General features: G+C 45.1%; 1 protein-coding gene and 1 long non-coding RNA gene across 4 annotated transcripts in view; one reads left to right on the top strand and one right to left on the bottom strand.

The window, feature by feature from the left end:
• The window catches only part of LOC147107441 (E3 ubiquitin-protein ligase SIAH2-like), a 30,858-nt gene extending 24,937 nt beyond the window's left edge, over window positions 1-5,921 (top strand). The window contains exon 2 of the mRNA XM_086006490.1: window positions 3,115-5,921. Coding sequence (XP_085862616.1) covers window positions 3,115-3,663 — 549 coding nt within the window. The 3' untranslated portion in view covers window positions 3,664-5,921. The remainder of the gene's footprint in view (window positions 1-3,114) is intronic.
• LOC147107440 (uncharacterized) overlaps window positions 1-20,210 on the bottom strand; it is a 79,102-nt gene extending 58,892 nt beyond the window's left edge. For 2 of the 3 annotated variants that reach the window (XR_015080802.1, XR_015080801.1), the window contains exons 1-2: window positions 19,990-20,210; window positions 17,796-17,873 (exon numbers count right to left, since the gene is read on the bottom strand). This is a non-coding gene — a long non-coding RNA (uncharacterized LOC147107440). Of the gene's footprint in view, window positions 1-12,202; window positions 13,488-17,795; window positions 17,874-19,989 lie in introns of those variants that run through there. The other variant, XR_015080803.1, reaches the window with a different exon arrangement.
• Between the last annotated feature and the right edge of the window lie 382 nt (window positions 20,211-20,592).

Genomic DNA, 20,592 nt, shown 5'->3' on the forward strand with positions numbered 1-20,592 from the left:
TCTCATTCTTCTGAACTCCAATGAGTAGAGGCCCAACCTACTCAACCTTTCCTCATACGCCAACCCCCTCATCTCCGGAATCAACCGAGTGAACCTTCTCTGAACCGCCTCGAGAGCAAGTATATCTTTTCTTAAATATGGAAACCAAAACTGCACGCAGTATTCCAGGTGTGGCCTCACCAATACCTTGTATAACTGCAGCAAGACTTCCCTGTTTTTATACTCCATCCCCCTTGCAATAAAAGCCAAGATTCCATTGGCCTTCCTGATCACCTGCTGCACCTGCATACTAACTTTTTGTGTTTCATGCACCAGGACCCCCAGATCCCTTTGTACTGTAGCACTTTGCAGTTTCTCTCCATTTAGATAATAACTTGCTCTTTGATTTTTTCTGCCAAAATGCACAACCTCACACTTTCCAACAGTAAGCACATGCATGAGGGGGAAATTTAGCTCGGTGCAGAAATGCAACACTAGGCCTTACCACCTGCTTCTTCCCCCCCCCCCCCCCCTTTTCCACCTCAACCCTGTCCAATTTCAGCTGAAAATCCGTGTAAAATCCAGCATACAAGCTTAATTATCAAGGAAAATGTGACTGACTGTAATTGCCTCTCCGGATTTTAATCAATTCACAGAAAGTGGACATTTGAATTAATTTTGCTGTGTTTTTTTTCCCCTGAAACAGTTTTACATTTTGCCAGTACAGATAGCAATGAAAACACCTGTGAAACTAGAAATCTAAAATGATGGGAATACACTGTGGGTCTGAGACGTTAAACCGAGGTCCTGTCTGCCTGTTCAGGAGGATGTCAAAGATCCCACGGCACTATTCAAAGAAGAGCAGTGTGTTCTGGCCAACATTCTCCCTCTCTCAACTCCATCAAAAGCAGACTTAACCGCTATTCTTCCTAGTGTTCCTCCAGGTGAGGGTGCAGAGGAGATTTACTAGAATGATACCAAGGATGAGGGTAGGGTTACTAACACTCCAGGAATGAAACACTAATCTCCAGGGCATAAGCATCTCTGGAAAAAATTGTCTTTGATCTCCCCTTTTATTTTGGGGCTGATTTACTCCCCTATTGTCTTTCTAATGCCTTTTCACAGCCTGACTGAGATGTATAATATAGGAACAGGAGTGGGCCATTCAGCCCCTTGAGCCTGTTCCACCATTGAATTAGATTATAGCTAATCTGTATCTTAACCCCTTCTACCCATCTTGGTTCCATATCCCTTAATACCCTTGCCTAACAAAAATCTATCAATCTGAGTTTTGAAATTTTCAATTGACCCCCAGCCTCAACAGCTTTTTGGGGGAGAGAGTTGTCAATTGCTTCCTGACATTACCCCTGAACGGCCTAGCTCTAATTTTAAGGTTACACCCCCTTGTTCTGGACTTCCCCACCAGAGGAAATAATTTCTCTCTGTCTATCCTATCAAATCCTTTAATCATCTTAAACACCTAAATTAGATCACCCCTTAATCTTCTATACTCAAGAGAATACAAGCATTTTGATATTTTTATACAAACATAAGCCAGCATTTTCCATCTCTTTGATATTTCTCTTTTAAGCCAGTTGACCAGCTGTGAATCCTGGGAGCTGCCTCTTTGTAAATAGCAGCTGGCACTTCAGCACTTGTCCTTTATTCATGTTGTTTCTCTCTCTCCACTTTGTTTTGTTCAGTCCTACAAAGGAACTCCCTTCACCTCCTTTAATCATTCTCCTGTTTCCTTTTTTCCCTCTTTTCAGTTGTCCTGCTGTGTACATCGCTAGCACTTTCGGTCTTTATATTTGCTTTCCAAAATTAAGTGCAAAAAGAAAAGAAAATTACCAAATTTAAAATTATCTTTGCAGCTTGAAAGTAGAGACGACATCCCAGGGCTTTGTAACGATGTGTGTGAATGGTTTAGGAAGATGAGTGATGCCCTGTGCTAGTGGTTATCCATCTGCTACTCTTTAGGCCTGACAGGTTACATTGTAATTCAACGGTGAAAGCTATAATGGGAACATGAATAAAATCAGTTCCCAACTGTGGAAATTGATATTCATTGTAAATTGCAGTCCCTGATAGTAATGAACCTGAAATTTTCAAACATGCACTAGGATTTCAAAGGAACAGCACTGATAAATGTGAATCCTCTTATTACATATCATTTTACGACAGATAAGGTGCTCTCCCGCTCTTACAGCCTTATAATCTCAGGCTGCGTGCCCTGAACCTATACACTGTCATTATTCAAAGGTATTACTGTGCATTTGTTACAAAGGTACTTCCCATTCTCCCTTTTTTTGAATGACGCCTGTTCCTTGTTTAATTCCCTCCATGCCCAATTGAGTGGGTGGGTAAGGAAGGAACAATCAACTGCCAGACCTCTGCCCAATGCAGCACTGTGACTGGCTGTTGACAGGTGCCAACTCTGGTCTGCCCCCTTGCTGTGCCCTTTGGTGCCCAGGTGAGCTGGACACTGTGGGTGCTGGTGAGCACAAGCCTCCATCCTGCCAATCTGTGGCACAGAGTGCGGCTATCTCCAAGAACAAGGTCCCGGGCATTCCTCCGCAACCTGTCCACTGCTAATCTCCCATTTTCCCTTAAGTGGAGTTTAGGTTTCTTGGTTTTCCTTTCTCGAGGGTGGCAGGCTCCTTTCCCTGATGGATATTGGCGAACCAGTTGGGTTTGGATGACAGCTTTACTGGCACCGACCCCAAAGTTTAATAGATTGAACTCAGTTATGTTCTCATTTTAATCATCGCTTCACTGAAAAGACCACAATTTCCAGTCCCATCGATGGTGAATTTGAATGTTTGTGTCACGTAACGTTATCGTAATAGAAATATTGGGGGTAAAATTCAACCAGCAGTTTGGAATCGTCTGCCTGTCATACACGTGCCCAGTTTACATTTCTATTGAAGTTGGCAAAAAGGAAAATGGGATAATGGGCGGCCGATTCACTAGCACCTGTTTTTTTACCCCCGCCAAAGTCGGATTTTACCCCCAAATGACCCAGTGTTGCTGGTAAGCTGGTGTTGTTGAGCGCTTCTAGCAATGATTATGGATAAACATTAACGAGCTGTGTTACATGTTTTCTTTCCCTTTCTCCTCCCAATCCAACTTCAGCACCTGCCGACCAGATGCCCACTCTCACTGCACCGAAGGCTGGTGGTCAATCGTGAGGATGTCGGTGAGCGGGGCTTGCTGCCCTGCCCGTGTCCCGGAGCTTCCTGCAAGTGGGAGGGGCCGCTGAAGGCCATCCTGCCGCACCTGGCCGGCAGTCACCGCAGCATCGCCACGCTCCGGGGGGAGAGCATCGTGTTCCTGGTCACCGACATCCACCTGCCGGGCGCGGCGGGCTGGCTGACGCTGCAGTCCTGCCTCGGCCACCACTTTGTGCTGGTGCTGGAGAAGCAGGAGCGACGCGAGGGGCGCCAGCGATTCCTGCTCTTCGTGCTGCTGCTCGGGACCTCCCGGCAAGCGGAGGGTTTCTCCTACCGGCTGGTGCTGAACGGCCACCGCCGGCGGCTGACCTGGGAGGCAACCCCGCGGGGCGTTGCTGAGATGGGCTCGGCCGGCGCAAGCACCGACAGCCTGGTCTTTGACACTATGATGGCCCGGCTGTTTGCAGATAACGGAAGCCTTGCCATTAATGTCACAATATCTACCTGCTGACAACAGGCAGCAATGACTGTCTCGTCGTTCTTCTCCCAGCAGTTTTTTTCCAAGCAGAGACATTTTATGCAACACCCGTGAAGTAACTCTCCTTTTTATGGACGACTGATTGATCTTGCATCGTTTGCCCGATACCACCGAGGCAAGCATGGTTTAGATTGTCCGGGTCACCCCATCAACACTGTTGACATTTATCAACTCTTTGTGTAAGTCCACAGTTTCAGGCACTGATTGTACGTTCCAGGTTTGGAAATCACGTTCTGTAAGTCTCTTGAAAAATGTAATGATTTCAAAAAGTAATTGCTTTATAAAACTTACTGTAAATACCAACTGCTAAACGTTATTCCCTCAGATACCACTTTTACTAAATAAGTGTGGAAAGCAAATCACTCCATCAGAGTGGTTCAAGATTTGTTAAATGGCCTGGAAGGAATTTGGAAAGCTAGATTGCACCATAGTAACTGCTTCAGTACAACTGGATCGCTGGGAGTGACTGTGTGGTCGACCTTGACTTTGTGCGATAATGTATGACAGGTAATAGCGAGTCGGCAGCCTATTTTACATCTCTCCCGATTTTTATTTCTATTAAAGTCAGGAGCGATGTAAAGCGGGCTGCTGATTCGCTATCACAATAGCAAAATACTAGGGGTGCTGGAAATCTGAAATAACAACAGAAACTGCTGGAAACACTCAGCAGGTTCTGACGAAGGATCACAGACCTGAACCGTTCCTGAAACGTTGACTCTGTTTCTCTCTCCACGGATGCTGCCAGGCCTGCTGAGTGTTTCCAGCATTTTCTGTTATTGCTTATTCGCTATCACCTGTTTCACACTATCACACAAAGTCAAGGTCTACCCCAGGTGGTGCTTATTATAAACTAAATAAAGAATGATGAGTCGATGACATAGATTTTGCGCTCAGCGGCAAAGTGATGATGCTCGCTGCTGACCGCTAAGAAAGTTGCCCACAAAGATCAAGCAATCTCCGTGGCATCGATTTCACCTTTCAGCAACATTAGTTTGATTCTGGTGCCAGGTCTAGGGGATCTCCAGCGTCCAGCAACAGTGATGTCGTCAAGTAGGCTAAGCTGCCAATCACATTGAAGAATTCTCTCAGACAGCAAACCAGGAAGTAAAATGCACTGATTATCCTTCACTTTTTATAATTTTTACAGAGAGTGAAATAAAGATTGGAACATACACATGGGATTAAGGTAGAAGCTGAAATAGCAAACACATAAAAAAAAAATTATCTAAAAACCTGTGGAATTTTTTTCATAATGGAAAAATGTGACATTCTACAAATATAAAATTAGTTTTTCAAAACCAGAGGTTGTTCAGCAGTAATTATGACTTGGTACGCCGTTAAAAACCCAGTTACACCTCGTTCAAAGGGCTTAACTTTTTGGGGGGTTTTAACTGATATTACAGCATAAAAGGGGAAGTTCTCATCAGTTCAGTAATTTCTAAAGATTGCTGTCTGCGAGGTCTTCAACAGTGCACCCTGTGGAGCGGCAGGGAATCACTGACAACAACTTTTGGATTTCCACGTTAAACTGCGCATGTGCGGATGCCAGAAGTTGCTGATAGTTTCACAGAATAAATGAGTTTCACCATCATTACAAAATCTGGGCCATTGAATATTCAGCGTGTGACTGAGCAACATTATAAATATAGGGTAAAGATTTCATAAACAATTCTTTAGAATTGCCTTTACAATTTTGTTATGTTTAGTGCTTAGGAGAAATCTTCCTTCATAGTGGAGCAATCATCAAATGCCCTTCATATAAGAAACCGTTGAAGGGCCCTTGATAAACGGAGATAGAATGGGAAGGTGGACAAGTCGGGGAGGGAGACTTTAGGAGGGGCTACAGGAGAATGGGTTTTGGGAAGGTTTTCAACAGAAGAGCAAGAAGCGAAGAGGCAGCTGTGGTTTAGGTTGGGGGGGGGGGAAGAGTTCTGGAGAATGGAGCCAAGGGGGCTGAAGGTTCTGCCACCATTGATGGGCCAAAGGGAAGAATGGATACACAAAAGGTAGAGTCAGAGGACTGAAAGGTGGGGAAATAATACACAGCTGGAGGAGGTTGCAGACATAGGGGTGGGGCAAGGCCACAGAGGGACTTGGAGAAGAGGTCAAAGAGTTTAAATTAAATGTGCTGAGGGACAGGAAGCAAGTGTAGGGCAGCAAAGGTGGGGGTGATGGGTGAGCAGGATATAGAGCAGAACTGGATATGGTCAGCTGTACTTTGGACAAGTTGGAGGGTAAAGCATTGGAGGCCAGGATGGAGGCTATTGGAGTAGTTAATTCTAGAGGTAACATATGCATGGATAAGGGTTTAAGTAATGGAGGGGCAATGTGAGGGACAATGTTCCCTGTAAACTGCGCTTTGTAGTGCGTGGCCTGTTTCTTTTACTGCATGGTCCCTTTAAATTTCTGCACGTGCGTGGTTCTTACAATGGAAAAGCCAGTGAGCGGCCTGTGCGAGACGTTCCGTATTGCTGCGGGGCCGCATAGCTTAGAGGGAACATTGATGGGGGCAAATCTCACATCTAAACAGGTGGTCTTGGTGATGATAGGATGTGAGGTTTAAAGTTTAAAGTACAGCATGAGAATGTGGCCAGCGAGGGGGCATGGAATTGGTGGCGAGGGGGAAGAATTTATAGCAAGGACTGAAAACAATGGCTTCAGTCTTCCCAGTGTTCGGTTGGAGGAAGTAATGAGTCATCTAAGACTTGATGTTAGACAAGCAATCTGACAGCAAGGAGGTGATTATGGTTGGTGAGCAGTGGTGGAGAGGTAGAGCTGGGTTTTGCCGGACTACTTGTGCCAACCATTTGTTGGATATTTAATACATTCAGTACCTCCACAGCATGTAACATATGCCAACTCACCCCTTCTGAAATTGTTCAGTCTTGTTTAACAGAAAAGGTATCTGTACAATCTCCATACACCAACTTGTAGGATTGCAAGGAACAACAGTCATATTACTGTAGCTCTAATCCTGCATTTCATTCTTTGAATGCTGTAATGTATATTCTGCAGGAAACTCAACTCTTTCATGATGTCAGCCAGTTTCCCTATGATATCACAAAGCAGCTGAATACCTTAAGGTTTTAAACTTTCAACACAAGTAAAAGTGGTCGTTAAAATAAAACCCAGAATATTGAGAACTGGTGCTCTGCACAAGCTTATTGTATTGGCTTAAGTATAAGACTATTATAATCGGAATGTAAGGCGTGAAGTACAGAGATTCTCTGCTCCATTAGCTATACTGCTGTGCCCCACATTGACGTAAATCTATAATGATTTGCTGGTTCTATCATGTTGATCAATGGATCTGATGGTCCTATGTTACCTTGTTCCTCTAGTTCTAAAATAACAACAGAAAATGCTGGAAAAACTCAGCAGGTCAGGCAACATCCGTGAAGAGAAATTTGAGTTGACGTTTCGGGTCGAACCCTTCTTCAAAACTGGAAAGAAAAGAAATTAGATCGAAGGCAGGGCTGCGATCGGACAAAAGAAGTGAAAGAAACAAAAGAGCTAGATGAGATGGTAATAGGCTGAGATTAGGTGTAAAGTGTACTGGCAGGGCAAGAGATAGCTGCCAGGTGTGAGAGAGAAACAAACGGAAAGAGGGGGGGGGGGGGGGGGAAAGGAGTGGAAAAATTACAAGAAAAAATGTGTAATAGGGGCCGAGGTTATGATCTGAAATTGTTGAACTCGATATTGAAGGCTGCAGAGTGCCTAATCGGAAGATGAGGTGCTGTTCCTTGAGTTTACGTTGAGCTTCCGTGGAACAATACAAGAGGCCAAGGATGGTGAGGTCCGAGTGGGAATGGAGCGGTGAATTAAAATGACAGGTGACTGGAAGCTCGGGATCACCCTTACGGACTGAACGGAGGTGTTCCGCAAAGCGGTCACCCAATCTGTGTTCGGTCTCTAGTTCTAGGTCAGGTCAGTCCCACCATTTTCCATCGCATTGGCTCTGTGGTACAGGGCAACAATGACTCCATCTTCCTATGGTACACCGTTTCTGTGACTGTGTGCGGTCACCAGTTCATTGCCATCTTGTCTCCATGGAGCTCGCAGTTCTGTGCCACAAGGCTATGCTGTTCTGCACCACCCTCAACTCTGTTGGCAGTCTAGTTCTATGTTAACCTGACCCGAGAGTTTGTCATATTTGTGGTGATTTTAACTATGGGCGCGGGTGCAGAATGGGTGATATTGAATTGTCTGCTTAATTTACACCCAGCTCGAATCTCCCTTCTATGGCTTTCAATCGAACGGGGTGTATAACGAGTGGCTATTTCAATATCGCCCATTTTACACCATCACCCAAAGTTGCAATGACTCCCATTGACTCTGCTTTTCCTGTGTTGGCTCTTTGCTTTCCATTGGCTCTGCATTGGTTTGAAAATTCAGTCTCACACTGGCCCCACAGGTCTGATTCCCTGTATAGGCTCTGAGGCTTTGTGGGAGGTGAGGCCATGGTTCTGTGTTATGTTGGTCCCATTGCTGTAAGTCACATTAACTTTGCAGTTCATGTGCCTCATAATTTTATGTTGCTTTAGTTAAGGGATCCTATGTATATTGGTAGAAGTGGAAAAGGTAGAAGCAATGGAAGGGGTGAAAATTGATAAGACAGGATGTACTAGAAAGGCTGGGTATGCTTAGAGTGGATACATTGCCTAGTCCAGATGGCTTGCATCCCAGGTTTCTAAGGAAATTGGGGGAGGAGATAGTGGAAGGGCTTGCCATAATTTTCCAATCTTCCCTAGATGCGGGGGAGGTGCCCGAGGATTGGAAAGTGGCAAATGTGACACCGTTGTTCAAGAAAGGGCATAAGGACAATCCTAGTAACTACAGGCCGGTCAGTTTAACATCAGTGGTGGGTAAAGTTTTAGAAACAATAATGAAGGAAAAAATTAACGGGCACTTGGAGAGGTTTAAGCTAATTAAGGAGAGCCAACACAGATTTGTAAAAGGCAGATCATATTTGACTAATCTAATTAAATTTTTTGATGAAGTAACAGGGAAGATTGATGAAGGGAATGCAGTGGATGTTGTCTACATGGATTTTAGGAAGGTGTTTGACAAAGTACCACATAGAAGGCTGGTTAACAAAATTGAGGCTCATGGAATGGGTGGGTCGGTGGCAGCTTGGATAAGGAATTGGCTTAAGGATAGAAAACAGCAAGTTGTGGTAAATGGCTGTTTTTCAGACTGGAGGATTGTAGACAGTGGTGTTCCCCAAGGGTCAGTGCTGGGGCCACTGCTTTTTTGATATATATACATGACCTGGATATTGGAATACAGAGTAGAATTTCTAAATTTGCCAGTGACACCAAACTTGGGGATGTGGCAAACAGTGAGGATGATACCAATCGACTGCAACAGGACATAGAAAGGCTAGCAGAATGGGCAGACAAGTGGCAGATGGAATTTAATACAGAGAAGTGTGAGGTGATGCATTTTGGCAGAAGGAACAGGGAGAGACAGTTTTAAAGAGTGTGCATGGACAGAGGGACCTGGGAGTTAATGTGCACAGGTCCCTGAAGGTGGCAGGACATATTGAGAGAGTGGTTAGCAAAGCATATGGGATCTTGGGTTTCATAGATAGAGGTATTGAGTACAAAAGTAGAGAAGTTATGCTGAATCTTTATAAAGCGCTGGTTAGGCCACAACTGGAGTATTGCGTCCAGTTCTGGTCACCACACTTTAGGAAGGATGTGAAGGCCCTTGAGAGGGTGCAGAGGAGATTTACTAGAATGGTTCTGGGGATGGGGGATCTTAGGTTGGAGAAGCTGGATTTGTTTTCATTAGAGCAAAGGAGGTTGAGGGGTGATTTGATAGAGGTGTACAAGATTATGACGGGTTTGGATAGGCTAGACGGGGAAAGGCTGTTCCCACTAGTTGATAGTACAAGAACTAGGGGACACAGATTTAAGGTTTTGGGCAAGAGATACAGGGGGGCGTGAGGAAAAACTTTTTTACGCAGCGAATGGTGAGGACCTGGAACTCGCTGCTGACGGAAGTGGTGGAAGCAGAGACAATCAGTGTTTTCAAGGGGAGACTGCATAGGCACTTGAGGGAAATAAACTTGCAGGGCTACGGGGATAGAGTGGGGGAATGGGACTGACTGGATTGCTCTACGGAGAGCTGGCAGGAACTCGATGGGCTGAATGGCCTCCTTCTGTGCCTCTGACTCTGTCAAGTTACCTTGAAGGACTCGAGCTTTTATTGGTCTACCCTTGCATAATAGTGACCTCCCTACTCTGTGTTAAGTTAACCTAGGGTTTTATGTTACAAATGGCTCCATGGTTATATATATTAGCGCTGCTTTGAACCTTGTGGTTGTACACCACATTGGCCCTGTGATGCCATCATCATCGATAAGATGTATTGATGTAACAGCTTTAACATAGAAAAATATGCCAAGGTGCTTTGCAAAGAAAACAGACACTGAGCCAAAGAAGGAGAGATTAGGAGGGGCGACCAAAGGTTTGATCAAAGAGATGGATTTAAAGGAGGGTCTTAAAGAGCAAGTGAGAGGTGGAGAGGCTGAGGGAGGGAATTTCAGAGACTGGGACGGAGACTGCTGAAGGCATGGCCACCAATGGCAGGGTGAAGGGAAGGTGCTGCAAAAGAGGCTGGAGAGTTCAGGGGGTTGTAGGGCTGGAGAAGATTACAGAGATAGGGAGGGATGGGACAACGGAGATTTAAACAGAGGGACAAGAATTTTAAATTTAGGTGATGGGGGAATCAGGAACCAATGTAGGTCAGTGAGGATGGGAGGTGATGGGCGAGCAGAACTTGGTGCCGGATAGGATACAGATGGGAGAGTTTTGGATGAGGTCAAGCTTATGGAAGGTGAAGCTTATGGAGTGGCTGTCCTAGTGGGCAATGGAGTAATCGAGTCTGGAGACGACAAAGGAATGGATGATGGTTTCAGTTGACAATGGCTGAATATCATGTTCATTCACCACAGTGTTCTTTGTTACACTGCTGTATATTACTTGGGCTCCTATAGGTCCAATAGTTCTGTCCTTCATTGACCTTATTTGCCATAACTTTCAATTCTATGTTTTGTATTGGTCCTACAGTTAATTTACCCTTACAGTTCATCCTTTAGTTCTGTGTTACACTAGGTCCTATCATTTAGGTGTCGGCCATGGCTCAGTGGTAGTACTTGCGCCTCTGATTCAGAAGTATGTAGGTTCAAGAGCCACTCCAAAGACTTGAGCACATAATCTAGGTTAAAACTCCAGTGCAGTACTGAGGGAGTGCTGCACTATCAGAGATACTGTCTTTTGGACAAGACGTTAAATTGTCTGTCCTCCCGGGTGAGGGCACTATTTCAGAGAAGTCCAGGGAAGTTCTCCCTGGTGTCCTGGCCAATATATATCCCTCAACTAATAACTAAAAACATGATCTGGTCATTATGACGTTGCTGTTTGTGGGAGCTTGCTGTGTGCAAATTGGCTGCTGCGTTTCCTACATTACAGCCAATGAAGTACTTTTGAAGTGTAGTCACTGTTGTAAAGTGCTTTAAGATGTCCTGAAGTTGTGAAAGGTGCTTTATAAACGCAAGTTCTTTCTTTAGGTTATGCTGGCCTCATGAAAGCAAAAACTTCTGATAATTAGAAATATTTTCTAAATCTCAAAATATTCATGGCGTGTACTGTTCGAGAAATTGTTCTTTTATTGTTCCTGATTAATCTTTTCTGATAATCTTTTTTCTATTCACTCTGCTTGAATAAAATATATTAAAATGCCAGTGTTCCCTATTTTTTAATCTTATGGCACATAGTGCTGGAATTATAATTTAATAATGGAGTTGAAGTTGAAATCTATGGATCTTTTGATACACTCAACACAATTAATACATGTCTATTCATTGTGACATTTGATTTATGAACTAGTTTGTGCGTCTAAATGTTTTTATTTGGAGCGTTAACAGAATGGTTGCTGGAGAAAAGCTGAATCGTCGGTTTATTCCAGTTGAGAGGGATTTCTTTGTAACTAGCTAGTGTCTTTCATTCGCGAGTGAATAAAAGGGTTGCTACACTATCTGTTGTGTTTCATCAATGTGTCCTGTTTGTAGAGGTGCCATCCTCAGTACAGCACTCAGAGTTAAGAGAAAGGACTACAGGTGAAAAATGCCTGCACATAGATGTTGGGAAACTTACCATATGAAACCCAGGAGGGTGCAGTATACAAAGGACGTGTAGCTATCTTTATTTGGAAATATAGAAAGGCCTTTATAGGATTATTACTTTTTATTTCTGGCCTCTAATTAATTAAAGAAAATGGTTTAATCAACATTTCTTTACAAAGCTAACATGCAACTTTACATTTCTTAAGTAAATGGCCCTTTTTTCCCTGAAGCTGGTTCTGTTTTTTTTGATGTAGGCTATCTTATTTCATAGAGCCCGACAGGCTGCGAGGAGAGTTTTACTGTTTAAAAATTTTTTGGCTACCTAATTCAATGGGGGAGAAATCACAATGCACCTCTGGCGTTTTTGGGGTCCTAAACAGGCGCGACAGTGTCGAATACAGCAGCGGAAGTGCACGTGACGCCATATTGGTCCAGGCGCACGATAGACATCCACGGCAGCCACCTGCAACAAGCCCAGGCCTCATTTAAATATGATGAATAGTTAAAAAAAGAGAAACAATTCTCCTGAACAATATCTCCCCTTCCCAGAGCACCAACGCTCCCTCCTTCCATCTGACCCAGTCCTGATAGCCAATGCTCTCAAACAGTACAACTTGTGTGTTCCTGTTACTGCACTAAGATTATGCTTCCAATAGACCCCATTTTACTTCCAACAGACTCCATTCTTGATTTCACAAATAGTTACATGACTGCTACGTATCTACGAATCACCCCTGTGCCAAGCCCAAGTGCCCATCTTGTGTGTCCGTTTGCTTTTTCTAGTGCTTCTATGAAGTGGTTCTCCAGTGGCTATAGCTTGGGAGGTGGTTGGCTGCCAATCCTCTGGTAAGGGCACTTGAGATGGCCATGGTGGCTGACCTCCAGGAGCTCTGGCCATTGAGGACCTGACTGCAGATTGCTGCAAATTGGTTTCGGCTGGGGCAATCTGGCCCAACTGGCACCAACACGAGCACTGGTTGAGAGGCTAGAGGGGGAGCAAGCGGCTGTCATTCTGATAGAGGACAGCAGGTACCTCCCACATGGAGCTAATGCCACTCTTGGGGCTGAGCCTCGGCACTCCCACTGCTCTGTGAAAGAACGGAGTGCATGCATGCTGGGAGGCTCTCGAAGTCCCTATCCAGGCTATCCTATAGGCTCGAAGCCTGAGGAGATGCTGGGCCCTAGAGCCAAGATGAAGCTGTTGGAGCCATCACTAGAGGCCCCATCGCTGTGGGGCTTCCTGCAGTGCTCATAGAGCTGACAACATGGTCTTGATGCCATGCACAAATACAACACACAAGTTGGAGTTGAAATCCTCCATGTTCTCAGACATTGCGCGCCAGCTCGCTGGCAGACAGCTCACTGCTCTTACAATGTCTGTGTGGATTGCCATCAGTCTTCTTATGTATGATGCCTTCCTCTGTACCCTGTGTAGCAGGGCTAGGATGTGAGCTTTCCCTCCGGTAAGCTGCTTCCTCGGCCGACCTATCCCCCTGCCTTTGCACCTGCGCACTTGTGCTGGGTGAATTATGATGTGCAGACCCCTCTATCCTGCCCCTGAACTACACGCGGTACTAGTCTCTGAGCTGGTGTCTGAAAGTGTACTGTGCAGTGTTGCCTGCTTCGTCGTCTTCTACCTCTTGATGGCTGAGTGGAGTGCCTGGAGCTGAAATGGACGAAAGGGACAAGTGTCAGCATTTAGTGGTATGGGAAAGCAGAGAGAGAGATGGTGGCTTCTGCAAGCAGCAGCAAAAGAAAGAAAGACTTAAACATAGAAACAAAGAAGATAGGAGTAGGCCATTCGGCCACTCGAGTCTGCTCCGCCATTCAATGCGATCATGGCTGATCATCCAAATTCAGTACCCTGTCCCTGCTTTCTCCCCATATCCCTTGATCCCTTTAGCCTCAAGAAATATATCTAATTCCTTCTTGAATATATTTAATGAATTGGCCTCAACTGCCTTCTGTGGTACAGAATTCCACAGGTTCACCACTCTCTGGGTGAAGAAATTCCTCCTCATCTCTGTCCTAAATGGCTTACCCCTTATCCTTAGACTGTGACCCCTGGTTCTGGACTCCCCGACCATCGGGAACATCCTTCCTGCATCTAGTTTGTCTAGTCCTGTTAGAATTTTATAAGTTTCAATGAGATCCCCTCTCATTCTTCTAAACTCTGGCGAGTATAAGCCCAATCGACCCAATCTCTCCTCATATGCCATTCCTGCCATCACAGGTATCAGCCTGGTGAATCTTTGCTGCACTCCTTCCATGGCAAGAACATTCTTCCTCAGATAAGGCGACCAAAACTGCACACAATACTCAAGGTGTGGTCTCACCAAGGCCCTGTACAACTGCAGCAAGACATCCTTGCTCCTGTACTCAAACCCTCTCGCTACAAAGGCCAACATACCATTTGCCTTCTTAACTGCCTGCTGCACCTGCATGCTTACCTTCAGCGACTGGTGCACAAGGACGCCCAGGTCTCGTTGCACTTCCCCTTCTCCCAATCTATTGCCATTCAGATAATAATCTGCCGCCTTGTTTTTGGCACCAAAGTGGATAACCTCGCATTTATCCACATTATATTGCATCTGCTATGCTTCTGCCCAATCACCCAACCTGTCCAAATCATACTGGAGTTTCTCGGCATCCTCCTCACAGCACACGCGCCCACCCAGCTTTGTGTTGTCTGCAAACTTGGAGATATTACATCTAGTTCCCTCATCCAGATCATTAATATATATTGTGAATAGCTGGGGTCCAAGGACCGATCCCTGCGGTACCCCACTAGTCACTGCCTGCCACTTGGAAAAAGAGCAGTTTATTCCAACTCTTTGCTTTCTGTCTGCCAACCAGTTCTCTATCCAAGTCAATACCTTGCTCCCAATCCCATGTGCCTTAACTTTACACGCTAATCTCTTATGCGGGACCTTATTGAAAGCCTTCTGAAAGTCCAAATACACCACATCCACTGGTTCTCTTATCTATTTTACCAGTTACATCCTCTCAAAATTCCAGTAGATTAGTCAAGTACGATTTACCTTTTGTAAATCCATGTTGACTTTGTCCGATCCGGTCACTGTTTTCCAAGTGCTCTGCTATTACATCTTTTATAATGGACTCTAGCATTTTCCCCAATACCGATGTCAGGCTTACCGTTCTGTAATTCCCCGTTTTCTCTCTACCACCTTTTTTGAACAGTGGGGTAACACTAGCTACCGCCAATCTATGGGTACTGTTCCAGAGTCTATCGAATTTTGGAAGATGACCAGCAACGCATCTACTATTTCTAGGGCCAATTCCGTAAGTACCCTAGGATGTAGATTATCAGGCCCTGGGGATTTATCGGCCTTCAATCCAGTCAATTTCTCTAACACCATTTCCCTACAAATACTGCTTTCTATCAGTTCCTCGCTTTCATTAGACCCTATGTTCCCCGACATCTCTGCGAGGTTATTTGTGTCCTCCTTTGTGAAGACAGAACCAAAGTATGTATTTAATTGTTCTGCCATTTCTTTGTTCCCCATTATAAATTCCCCTGATTCTGACTGCAAGTGACCTACGCTTGACTTCACCAATCTTTTTCTCTTCACATATCTAGAAAAGCTTTTACAGTTTTTATGTTCCCTGCATGCTTACTCTCATATTCTATTTCCCCCCTCTTAATTAATCCCTTTGTCCTCCTTTGTTGAATCCTAAACTGCTCCCAATCCTCAGGTTTACTGCTTTTTCTGGCCAATTTATATGTCCTCTCCTTGGAGCTTATGCTATCTCTAATTTCCCTTGTTAGCCATGGTTGAGTCACCTTTTTTGTTTTATTTTTATGCTAAACTGGGATGAATAAATTCTGTAGTTCATCCATACGATCTTTGAATGTTTGCCATTGCCTATCCACTGTCAACACTTTGAGTGACATTCCCCAATCAATCCTACCCAACTCGCGCCTCATACCATCGTAGTTTCCTTTATTTAAATTCAGGACCCTAGTCTCTGAGTCAACTACTTCACTCTCCATCTTAATGAAGAAGTCTATCATATTATGATCACTCCGACCCAGGGGGCCTCGCACAACAAGATTGCTAATTAATCCTTTCTCATTACATAATACCCAGTCTAAGATGGCCTGATCTCTATTTGGTTCCTCGACATATTGGTCCAGGAAACCATCCCGTATACACTCCAGGAATTCCTCCTCCACAGTATTGTTGCTAATTTGGTTAGCCCAATCTATATGTAGATTAAAGTCACCCATGATAACTGCTGTGCCCTTATTGCACGCTTCTCTAATTTCCCTTTTAATGCCATCCCCGACCTCCGCATTACTGTTTGGAGGTCTATATACCACTTCCACTAACGTTTTTTGCCCCTTGGTATTTCTCAGTTCTACCCATACAGATTCCACATCATCAGAGCTAATATCCTTCTTTACAATTGTGTTAATCCCCTCTTTAACCAGCAATGCTACCCCACCTCCTTTTCCTTTTTCCCTATCTTTCCTGAATATTGAATACCCCTGGATTTTGAGTTCCCAGCCTTGGCCACCCTGGAGCCATGTTTCCGTAATCTCAATCATATATTCGTTTACCTCTATTTGCGCAGCTAATTCATCCACCTTATTACGAATGCTCTTCGCATTAAGACACAAAGCCTTCAGGCTTGTTTTTTTTAACGCTTTTAGAATTATTATTTACTGTGGCCATGTTTGATTTAAACCCTTGATTTCTCTGCCATTTTGTTTTTCTCCTTCCTGTCTTTTGCTTTTATCCTTGTTTCCCTTTCCTCTGTCTCCCCGCTCAGGTTCCCAACCCTCTGCCATTTTGTTTAAACCCTCCCCCAGAGCACTAGCAAACACTCCCCCTAGAACATCGGTCCAGGCCCTGCCCAGGTGGAAACCATCTGTTTTGTACTGGTCCCACCTCCCCCGGAACCAGTTCCAATGTCCCAGTAATTTGAATCCCTCCCCCCTTGCACCATTCCTCTACCATGTATTCATCTGAAATATCCTTCTATTTCTACTCTGACTAGCACGTGGCACTGGTAGCAATCCTGAGATTACTACCTTTGAGGTCCTATTTTTTAAATTTACCTCCTAACTCCCTGTATTCAGCTTTTAGGACCTCATCCCGGTTTTTACCTATATCGTTGGTACCTATATGCACCAAGACAACTGGCTGTTCACCCTCCCCTTCCAAAATGTTCTGCAGGCGCTCAGACATCCTTGACCCTTGCACCAGGGAGGCAACACACCATCCTGGAGTCTCGTTTGTGGCCACAGAAACACCTATCTATTCCCCTTACAATAGAATCCCCTATCACTATAGCTCTCCCACTCTTTTCCCTCCCGTCCTGTGCAGCAGAACCACCCCTGGTGCCAGGAAGTTGGCTGCTGCTGCCTTCCCCTGGTAAGCCACCCCCCCGTTATATAACACCTTTCACAACTTCAGGATGTCCCAAAGCATTTTACAGCCAATGAAGTACTTTTGAAGTGTAGTCACTGTTATAATGTGGAAGCCAATTTGCACACAGCAAGCTCCCACAAACAGCAATGTAGTAATGACCAAATAATCTGTATTAGTGATCTTGGTTGAAGGATAAATATTGGCCAGGACACTGGAGAGAACTCCCCGATCTTCCTCAAAATAGTGTCATGGAATCTTTTACGTCCACCTGAGAGAGCAGACGGGGCCTCGGTTTAACATCTCATCTGAAAAACAGCACCTTTGACAATGCAGCACTCCCTCAGTACTGCACTGAAGTGTCAGCCAAGATTATGTGCTCAAGTCTCTGGAGTGGGACTTGACCCCATGACCTAACTCCGAGGCCAGAGTGTTACCACAGAGCCATGGCTGAATCCATGAGCAGCAGTTTCTGATGCATTATGACATTTAAGTGAGAAGGGAAGGAGGGAAGAGATGATTTAAACCCTGCAGAACTTGTCCTCCAGCCTCACCCCCCTGCCCATGATGTACGTCACCTGCTGGGACAGCACATGGATGAAGCGTGGCCCTCCTCCTGTGGCTGCTTGCTCCCTGTTACTGTGTGAGAACTTGGCCTGCAAGAAAGAAGGACATGTGGCAATGTTAAGAATAGTGAGACTTTTGATGCTGTTCAAGTCATGGTAGAATAGTGTGTTAAAGGGTGAAGGAAGTAATAGGGAGGGGAGTAGGAGGTGCAGAATGCTGCAGTCAGAGCTGAAGGAGGCGGAGTGATGTGCACTGCACTGAATGAAGGAGAATGCTGGTAATCGGGGAGGGTTGTGAGTGCTGGGGCAACCAGTTATGGGAGGCTAAGCAGAGAGTAATGAGTGATACGAGTTAGGAGGCTTACCTAAGCCAGCCTTGTGAGGTCATTAAACTTTTATCGGCATTGTAGCCATGTCCTGCGAGGGGGCAATACCTCTGGCATTCACACACACTGCTATCTCTGCCCACTCGTGCAGTGAAGCTCGCCTGGAATTCTTCCATACGGCTGGTGGCTAGAATATCTTCCTCCTCCTGCTGACCTCCTCCACCTAAACCCCCAGCGCAGCATCCGGAAATGGGGGGGGTCCCTTAGATCTTCTGCTGCAGCGGCCATTGTGCAGAATCTACAGCGACAGTTGCCCGCAGCCAAAGCGCACCTCCCCTTTAAGAGGTGCAGGCTGCCTGTAAATGGCATCAGCCACGTGCATAATTTACATCGCCCTATTAAGCGAGCTGCCAACAAAGAGCGCAAGTGGCGCTGGCAGCGCACCTAAGGAGGGGCGCGAATCTTCGCAGCCAAGTGATCGGGCACCGAGCTGGGCGCCCATTCTGCGCACTGAAACACACTCGCAGCAGTTTCTACCCCCGGCGTGTCTGTCTTTCCAGAGCCAATAACTATTGTAAGGCCCACAGCCTCTATCGTTTAAGAGATAAGTCTTATCTCCTGGAGAATTGGCTTGTGGGAATAACGTCCTTTTCAGTAAACCTTCCTGGCCTAGATCATTCTGATCTTGCAAAGAAAGTACTTTACCAAGGCTTTTGTCCAATTCCGAAATCAAGATCGTTATCTACAAAGAGAAATATCACTTGTGAAGAAGATTAGCATTTCAATATTAGTTTTGCTTCCTCAATCGTAGCTGGAAGCAAGACTCCTATTGAGAATGAATGTACTCTCTCTGTCTAGAGACTGTGATTGAATATTTTAATACTCTGGGTTCTATTTGAGAGACACACAGAGAAAGAGTAACTTCTACACTGAACTACAGAGCTTAGATAACAAGGTTTTGTTGGATATTTGCCATGGGGATGACACTCCGTTGAGTGCTTTCTGTGCACTGGCCAATTTGCTTGTGTAAGATTGTGATGTGCGTTCAAGAAGTTGTTAACTTGCTGTCCAAACAAGTTAAAGCAATGGATAGAGGACCAGGTCACTGAAAATAGCCTCAGTGGGATTTTAACCGCAAGGTGCTTACACCCTCAAGATTTCTCAAATGTTTGAATTCAGCCTTGGCTGACTACACTTCGGTTTTATATAGTCTTAGGTCGGAGTTTCCAGCACTAGTCAGGTGTATAAACATGAGTTATGCAATGAATTGAACTCACTCGCAGACAATATTCCCTTTAAGCTGCGCGGCCACTCCAGGGAACCCGTGCAGCCGGCTTTTCAATGCAACAACTGCGTATGCACGGTATTTTGAATGGCCGGTGCAGCCCTTAAAGGGTCCGCGCTGCGCCATAAAAAATTAGAGGGAATATTACTCCCAGACTATCAGAACACAAGGCCATAAGATCCCACAGCTATTGGAAACAACAACAACAACTTGCATTTATATAGCACCTTTTTGACACCGAGCAACATAGAGATACAGTATTAGGACAGGTGACCAAATGCTTGGTCAAAGAGGTAGGTCTTAAGGAGCATCTTAAAGGAGGAAAGAGAGGAGGAGAGGTATAGGGAGGGAATTTTAGAGCTTAGGGCCCAGGCAACAAATGGTGGAACGATTACAATCGGGGATGCAACTGATTTGTAACCACAAGAACACTTATTGATATTTACAACGATTATAATAACCAATTATACATAGCACAAGGCGTCTTATAATGCAATTACATTAGTTAGATGTTATGTTACATTTCTTAACTTTAAGTTAGCCCTAAAAACCACACCAGCTTCTGCTTTAATTTTCCATGGATTCTGACATTTACCTATGGTGTAAATCATTCGAAGGAGCCCGTGTCGCATCTGAAGATTTTGTTCCTCTTGGTGACATTGATCAGGTTTTCTGAATAAAACGGAACTGAACAAGGTCAATACTCCCGTGAAAAATTACATTTGCCACTTGACGAGGAGCCTTTTTATTTTGCTGCACAGGACTCTGAAGGGCAATGCCTGCTGGGAACAACAGCGCAGCCCTTTTTAGATTATTGCAGTCACTCAGGCAAGTCTTATTGCTCGCTGTTAACCAGCTGTTTTGATAAACGTTTTCTGCCTTTAGCCCTTCTACTCCGTGTGAATGTGAAATGCGTTCCATTGTCAAGGTCAGCCCCGATTGCCCAAACCGACAGACTTCCAACTAGACAGAGCACAATGACAGTACACTGCTGATTGCAAGTTAATTGTAACTTGTTAAGAACTGTGGATCAGAATTAAGAAGTCCACCCCGTGCGGAGGGGAGCGGGCAGGTCGGAGGACCTCCTCGTGGGCCTGCTCCTGGGCCTGGCCAAGAAAGCCATTAATTGGTCCAGGCAGCGGGCGGTCGAGGGGGTCGTCCGGCCGGATTGCCTCCCTCTCTTCCGCGGCCACGTTCG

Source organism: Somniosus microcephalus, chromosome 14 (genome assembly GCF_052327205.1).
Source record: "Somniosus microcephalus isolate GS21.2 chromosome 14, FLI_Smic_1.0, whole genome shotgun sequence".
Taxonomy (NCBI): Eukaryota; Metazoa; Chordata; class Chondrichthyes; order Squaliformes; family Somniosidae; genus Somniosus; species Somniosus microcephalus.